Below are 7,898 nucleotides of genomic sequence, written 5' to 3' on the forward strand. Positions count from 1 at the left end.
AAACTATTCACATATTCAAAAGTTCTACCTTTAATTTCTTCCCACTCTCTGAGATGACTCAGAATTTCTTCTATCATCTCCTGGACTGAAACATAATAATAATAATAATAATAAAGACTTTATTTTACGAGGGTAACACATAATAGCATAGCTAATAAACTTGTGGCCCTCACTCAGAAATAATTACAATATAAAAACTAGTATAATACAATATAAAAATAGAAACTAATATAATATAACATAATCACAAGATAAGTAAAGAAACTAAAAAGGAAACTATACACAAAAATGACTTAAAAATTGTTGCTGCAAAAAAATATTAGTCCACATATTGTGCTTAAAGCACCTTATGCTGTCCGCCATCCGTATGCGTAGTGGTATCTCATTCCAAATTTTGGTTCCGGTGACGAGAAAAGTGCGCCCGCCTTCAGTTTCCCTGTTATATCTGGGGCACAGTACATTAAAGTTTGAATAGCGCGTAGTTCTTGAATGTCTTGAGTTGTTGATCGGAATATGCTCGTTTAAATAGCTAGGTAGTGCACCGTGGATTCGTTTGTACATTATCGACGCTTTGTCAATCTTACACTTCTCGTAAAAAGGAATCCATTTCAGTCTATTAAAGAGTTCTACGGATGGAGCCATCCGCTCTGCGTAAAGGATGACTCTAGCAGCGCGTTTCTGCAGCTTAAAAACTCTATATAACAATTCTTTATCACAATTTGACCAGATGGCGCTGACATAACTCATAACCGGACTAATAATAGAGTTGTAATACTGAATGCGTTGAGGAAGCGGTAAATACGTGCGAATTTTTCGCAAAATGGCAATACACGAAGCCAGTTTTTTGCAGACTTTGTCAGCGTGTGCATTGAAAGAGAGCGTGCTGTCAATATTTAGACCTAAGAGTGAAACACAGTCGACATTTGCTAAAGCCTTTAGGCTAGTTCCTAAAATAACTAATGCGTCCTGCTGGATCCTGGGCGCCAACCTCTTTCCTGTGACTGACAGTCGTCTCTTTCTGTTCTCATCATCAGTACTTTCGTGTGCATTCTTGGCAGCCATGCTCTCTCCTCGTGGATATCAGCTGGCTGTGGGGGGCGCGGTGGGGTATATCAGGAATCTCGAGCCCAGAGTCATTTTAACATGAGGAGTCCTTGCTGAAGTGTAGATTGGTCCGGTACGCGGAGTGAAGGGATTCAATGGACTAAAGGTTGGCTTTGTTGATTCAGTAATGCTTCCTTTAGGTTGGCTAATAGGTGTCCATGGAGCCGGGATGAAAGGCAGCTGACTTGACACGGATACTTTTACTTTGGAAATCGACGCTGATTGGTCATCAAGAAACTTTTCTAAAAGCGCTTTCGAGTCCGTCTCCAAGGGAGGACTGACAGGGAATTCGTCTAGGATAATTTCGCCATCTTGCTCTTCATGTTTAATGGAAGCAATCATTTGAGCTTCTTTCTTGACCAATTCTTGTTTGATACGAAAGTTCTCCTCTAGAGCCTTTAATTCTTCTTTGGCGCGTTCTTCTTCTCGTGCGATTTCCATCTTTCTTCTTTGCACCTTGTCCATTTTCGCTCGGTGTTCTATTTCCTTCTCTTGTCTCTCCTTAGCGAGTGCCATTGTAGCTCTTAGAGAGGCGATTTCTCCCTCAAGTTGCACTCTTTTCTCTCGTAAAGATAATAATGAGTTTCGAGAAGACGAACAAGAAGATTTACGGCTTGACCTTTCGGAAATTTTGCTTGTCTTGGTTGATCGTGAAATCGTTGAACTCTTAGAGTCCTGTTCTTGCTGCAAGAAGTTTATTCGGTCGCTAACCATTCTCAGGGCTTCGTTGTTTTCGCGAGAAACAACTTCAAATTCCTCGTACAAGCGGTTTCTCTCTTCCTCTTCTTCAATCACGGCCTCCAGTGCCTCGTGCGACAAGGACAATTGCGTCATCTTCCTCTCCAGCTCTTTGCATCCTGCTGTTAGTAACGCAATGTCCTTTCGAGTCACCAGAGTCAAATAAATGGAATTGATTTGTTTTCGCCAAGACCTTTTTGCCGTAATAAGGGCCTGAAGGCGAAGATTTCGAACATATTCGGACCCCTTTTCCGTTGAATGCTTTTCTCTTGCGCTTCGACGAGGCGCTTCATGCTTATCGTCTGAATCTTTAAACTCCACGTGGTCTACGAGGTTTTCTAGACCTTCTCCAGCGCTTTCGGCCATGAGATCTTACTCCTTTCGATTTAATTGCATGTTTCGTTCGTTGGCTATTAGCTATTTGATGGTGATTGCAGGATCCGACGCACAGAAGATCCAATACGCTCTTAATCTTTCTTGAGGAATTGTTTGACTATAGCTCCAGGCGTCGAAACAACGTCGGAATGTCCCAAAGATAGACAGGATTTAATGCGAGGACATCGAGCGAAATACTGATTCAAGACACCAAAGACCAATTATAATTCCAAACGTAGTTTATTCGTAATGATTGTGACTTGATGTCCAAAACCGTCAAACTAAAATACAATTAAAAAACCTAGTCTAAGCAATACTAAAGGACTGAAACTAAAATAAATAAACAATTTTATGACACGAATACATATCAATTACACGAGCGCAAACACAGCTAACAATGCAACATTCGGTAACAGGAAAGGAAAACAAGGAAATCAATACAATAATACAGTCGCTTACCGATTGTCCTCTCTGTAACGCCTGAATGAGTCGCAATGAACGCAGAAACACTCGCAATAAGCTCTCTTGTTAAACTATCTACCGCAAAGGACAATGCACGAGGTCTGACATATGATATCGAAGCGTCACTAATACGAAAACAAAGACTAATACGTAACAGAAATAATACTTAACTCGACAACACTTTGATGACTCATTAGGCCAGGGGTTGCAACTTCAATGTCTGTGCAATCTATTATGATCTTACAAGAACTGAACTGTGTAAATGATGACGGCAAACAAGTCTTATTTTTCTCCCTAGAAGGTACTGTTGACATCAAAAAAGTGAACAAAATCTCGTGCAAGAGATGAATAAATGTAATGACAATATTAGATATAGTAGTTTCACTGCATGAAAATAACTGAGCTATATGAAGGTTCGTGTAATTCTGTCTAATCTTTATTAAAGTTATGAATATCTGGTCTTCAAAACTTATTGATTCCACCTTCCAGCCATGAAAATATATTATTGAGTCTTTGAATCATAAAGTATAAAGTACAACTACATCAAATACTTGCTTAGTTGGAAGACTGGTTTCCATGCGTATTACATCGTCACTTAACGTAGACACTGAGTATTTTTCTCTAAAATATTTTGACTTCTCTTCATGTTGTTGAAGGTCATTTCTCAGCTGCTTTACTTCTGCTTCAAGGATTATCTACGAAGCAGTTAAATCGTTGAGTACGTCCCGTTCTTGATCTTCACTTTCGTTGCTCTGCAAGGCTTCTCTCATTTTTTCGATGTCGACTAATTCCTTGCCATCTGTTCTTTTTTCCAATTTCTTCTTCTTCTTTGGTGGCGGTTTACTGCTAGAAGGGAAAAGTTTTCCTTCGTTGTGCTTAAAAATCTCTGGCCCAAATACCTTCTCGCCATTTCTGAAATGGCAGCTGCAAACACGGCTGTGTTTGCTTGGTTCTCGATCTTCTCTTCTGTTGAAACATAGAGAGATGTGATATGTATTTAGATCAGAGTTGGATTTTGTTAGAAGTAAATCGAAGGAAACAAGCGTCAATCCAACAAGTACCATGTTTATTAGTCCGAAAGCCACAATACTTTAGTTTAGCTGCGATATTCTGGTTTTACAGTATATATGTAAGTTAAAATACAAACCTTAATAATCTTCTCCATCGATCATACTCAGATTTTTTCTTTTCTTTGCTCGGGAATGCAAAGAAGCGACAGCAATGACTCTCAGACTGGTGATTACATTTGGGTGCGAAACACTGAACCATTTCGCCTAATTCTCCAATATTTTAGATTCTGCAAGATATTATGGCCTTATCCTTCTACTTGCAGCATAACTTGAATGTACCACGAGCGTCAAACAAGGAGTTCAAAGTCTGCAAAACGGAGCTTCACATGACGCTTGCGTCCGCCATATTGGATAGAACAGTTTGTTTAGAACTGAAAAAAATGCGGTTATGACAACGTGACGTCATACTTTGCCACTCAATTATTGCATGACAGAACAGTGATCATTGTGTGACACTTAATAAAATACTAATCCTCTTATCCAAACATAAAACCATTGAATAGTGAGCTATTCTTAAATTAAACATGAAATAACTGAAAACAAGAAAATGCTAATAAATCAATAGCTCAAAACAACATAATATTCAATAAAACTAATCTCGATAGCATTTTCGTATTTTCCCTTTGACATAAAACTAGGAAAACTGGTAACATATCATTCTGTGACAGGACAACATCTGTCATTACTGATGAACTTAAAAATGAAAACTACGATGAAATATCCGATTTCACCAGTGCTACATTATGTAATCTCCAATACTTTGCTCCATTGAGGGGAAATTTCTGCTTTCCCATTCCAGGGATAATCTTCTTGCGTTGCCTGGCCTCTTGACTGGCTGGACTCTTTACAACTAAAATTCCTCTTCATGTGATCATGACTCCCAAGGCTTCAATGTCCAGTTCTAGGTATCCAACATACAGTATTGTTAGTCCATTCACTGCAGTTAATCTCAACCAATCACCAGTAGGTAAAACAGGTTTGTTGTTTACATATCCATATTTGAGCCATTGCTGTTCCCTCCTGTCACTTGGCTCCTTATGACAGAGGGAGGAAGTTTGGTGACTTGTCAGGGTGTGGTTTACCTTGTGGTGGGCCTCTCCTGTCAGCTTGGTTGTCCTTAGGCCGGCAGTTCCTAGCAATGTGTCTATTCTTGTTGCATTTTAAGCAAACAATTTTATCACGCTATCCACTCCATTCCTTGGCTGAGTGTTGGGTCCTTGGCTGTTTGAGGTCTCTAATTGAACTTGTCAGTTCTTCTAAGGGCTTCTGTTACTTCAGAAGGACATCCAAAACCTTATCCAAAGGGGTGTTGGTGGAACTAGTGTGGCACTGACAGCTTTCAGGACTGGCAACTGATACTTCTTGAATCTCGGCATGACTCACTGTAGTCTCTCCTCTTCTTCTGACCAGCATAGTGCCTCCTCTCTCAAATCCAAGAATGAAAGGTTTCACTTCCTGATGAACCTGTTCAGTTCTTTTCAAAGAAAAGAATCCCTCACATTGTCCGCCAAATGGTCTCGCAGAGTCTTCTCTGGGTCAGGGACTGCCTTTGGATCTGCCTTTGTGGCATTCTTGAGTAGTTCATTTAAGGAATACGAGTATGCTTGAAGTTTTTCACTTTCCTTCTGCTTCTGCCCAAAGAAGAGTTTTAAGAATTGCGAGCTGGAACGTTTCTCCCCAAATGCCAGTGTAAGAACATCCAGGAGAAAGTCTGGGTTACTTCTATCCTTCTTTCTGTACATTTGCACCTCTTCCTTGGCTGGCCCTTCCAGATGAGACATTATGAAATCCGCTCTCAGGGCCTTGAGTTGGTCCATAGCTTCTTTGTACTTCTTAGGCAATTCATCCAGGTCTTTCTTCAACTCCTCAGCAGACATAATGATTTGATACTAGAGCTGGTATTGCAACCACCCTTTTATAAAGCTAATTTTTTTAAAATTGCTTCCTGAAGTTTTTGTACCGTGCTCACAGCGCCAAATGTGAGTGAGGCAGGTACTGATGTTGTTATTTGAATAACAAGACAGACTTGTAACCACAAATAAATTTATTTATACAGGAAAGTACAAAAAAGAAAAGGGTGATTGCAAGTTAAAAAGAATAAATAATAAATAGCAAATCATTAACAAACAATTTACAATAACTCTTTGACTCTTGGTAATCTGAACTGATCTCTGATTGTCTTGGCAATGAGACGTCTGTAATCAATGCATAGCCTCAAGGAACCATTCCTTTTTTCTAACTAGCACAATAGGGGCAGCACAAGAACTGTGACTTTCTTAAATGATACCATTATCCTGAAGCTTTCATATGTGATCCTTTGCCTCTTAAAACTTGTTTGGTGGGATTCTCTGGTAAGGCTATGGGACTAGCACTTAATGTATGGTTGGGATCTTGTGTTTGACTGTCTCTGTATATCCAAGGTCATTTCATCCTTTGTGAAGACACTTGCATGCTTCTGAAACAGGCCCTCAAGGTTTTTCTTTTGTTTATGAGTACATTTTACATCTGAGAAATCAATTGGGCACACAAAGGGCTGTTCTTGCTTGTTGTCTGTAGTGGATTCTCTGACAAACACCATGTTTTTAGTATCCTCAACATCTTTAATCTTGTGTAGTACTCCTATCAGTGTGTGGGGTTGAAGCTAAACATCTTCATCAGTAATATCAACGACTCTTACATGGAGCTGTCCATAATTTATGTGAGTAAGAGTATTGATGACAACAAGGTTTCTGGCACTTCTCCATTCAATGGTTCCAAATGCCTGTGTAAGAACATCCAGGAGAAAGTCTGGGTTACTTCTATCCTTCTTTCTGTACATTTGCACCTCTTTCTTGGCTGGCCCTTCCAGATGAGACATTATGGAAGCCATTTCTCTCGCCTCAAAGGTAGTTTTCACTTCCATGATGGAGCTAGACCACCCCTTAAATGGGTAGTTATCCTGTGGGTATTTTTTTCAATATGGTGGCCTTCAAGCACGCAAAGGCTTCTGGATTGAGAAGTGAAGGGATCAGGAGCTAAACATGGTTTATTTTAAGCGGGATCTTAGCAACCTGGTGACAATAGGGTAATAAATGGTGCCTTTCTATTTGCCCCCTTGGGCAAATATGTGAATTTAGCTAAGGCTGAGCCACTTCACAACACCAACAATGCCTGGCAGCAGTGGTTTTCAGCTCTCCTGACAATGGCCATGCAGTACACTGACCAAGCTAAACTCCACACAGCAACAGTGGTTTTAGATCTTCCCAACTCTTCACCACTTATTACATTTCTAAAGTGTGTGTGGGAAACTGTGAAGTGTGGAAGGCCGTGCAACAGCCTCAATAGGTGGTTCAGTGGAAAGAGAAAGAAGGGAATTTCTTTCTCTTATAGATTCACTGGCCTGGAATCTAAACTTTGGTTACCTCCTCAAGGAACTCTTGCGAATAGAAAAATTTTAAAGAGGGTCTGCTTTAAAACTGCACTGTTAGGTGGAGTTAGTTCAAGTGTGTGGACCTTGGGCTATGCTATAACATACCACATCAATCAGCTCTTCAACAAGTTTGGGTTTAGGCTTGGCCTAAACTCTATGCAGGGTTGAGAGGCTAAACATATCAAGCTGACCAAGTATATTGAGAAGACCTGTAATGTAAAGAAAAGTATGAGGTGTTGGATTGTGTTCTGCCATGAGTTTGTATGTCTCATTTGGCTCAGAGAGATGGACCTGGCAGGAGAAGAAGAAGGGTTGTGATTCCTACATACCTAAGAGGGTTACCAACAATGATACCAGATTTTGTTATTGTGGTCTTCCAAAGTTAAATGTAGATGAAAAAGGTTGCACAGTATGCACAAGCAGTGAGATGCAACTAGTCAAGCAAAGTGTTGCAACTGGGAAAGTTATCACTGAGCTTCAGCTGTATTTTAAATAACATTGGTGTAATATATATGAAGAGATGCTGGATTGTTATTTTTCAGTGCTGTAATTTGATTTTGATCATGTGCTATATGTTCAAAGGAACATCCCAGCTCCTGTTATATATTATTATAAATAAGAAATGGAATCAATATTTAAAAATAGAAACAATGTCAATATTAGAAAGGGAAAAACCATTACTTATACATTGTAAACATTTAACAGTGTGATTCTTCAACATAAGTTCAAAAATAATTCAC

At 39.6% G+C, this 7,898-nt stretch overlaps 2 protein-coding genes and 1 pseudogene across 2 annotated transcripts; 1 reads left to right on the forward strand and 2 right to left on the reverse strand.

Moving 5' to 3' along the window:
• Positions 1–42: 42 nt before the first annotated feature.
• Positions 43–1,147, reverse strand: LOC113664626 (uncharacterized). Its single transcript, XM_089184288.1, has one exon. The coding sequence runs from the start codon at positions 1,060–1,062 to the stop codon at positions 277–279; it is 786 nt and encodes a 261-aa protein (XP_089040414.1). The 5' UTR covers positions 1,063–1,147; the 3' UTR covers positions 43–276.
• Positions 1,148–4,665: 3,518 nt separating this feature from the next.
• Positions 4,666–5,867, reverse strand: LOC113671156 (uncharacterized). The gene has a single exon (XM_089184292.1). It carries the CDS (start codon positions 5,624–5,626, stop codon positions 5,228–5,230), a length of 399 nt encoding a protein of 132 aa, XP_089040418.1. The 5' UTR covers positions 5,627–5,867; the 3' UTR covers positions 4,666–5,227.
• Positions 5,868–6,607: 740 nt separating this feature from the next.
• On the forward strand, positions 6,608–7,898 carry LOC113671347 (uncharacterized; annotated as a pseudogene).

The sequence above is a fragment of the Pocillopora damicornis genome, chromosome 10, assembly GCF_964200805.1.
Source record: "Pocillopora damicornis chromosome 10, jaPocDami1.2, whole genome shotgun sequence".
NCBI classification, from domain to species: domain Eukaryota; kingdom Metazoa; phylum Cnidaria; class Anthozoa; order Scleractinia; family Pocilloporidae; genus Pocillopora; species Pocillopora damicornis.

What these genes read in the sequence shown, in the direction of transcription:
- LOC113664626 (XM_089184288.1), bottom strand. Translation starts at nt 1,062, where the DNA reads ATGGCTGCCAAGAATGCACACGAAAGTACTGATGATGAGAACAGAAAG.
- LOC113671156 (XM_089184292.1), bottom strand. Translation starts at nt 5,626, where the DNA reads ATGTCTGCTGAGGAGTTGAAGAAAGACCTGGATGAATTGCCTAAGAAG.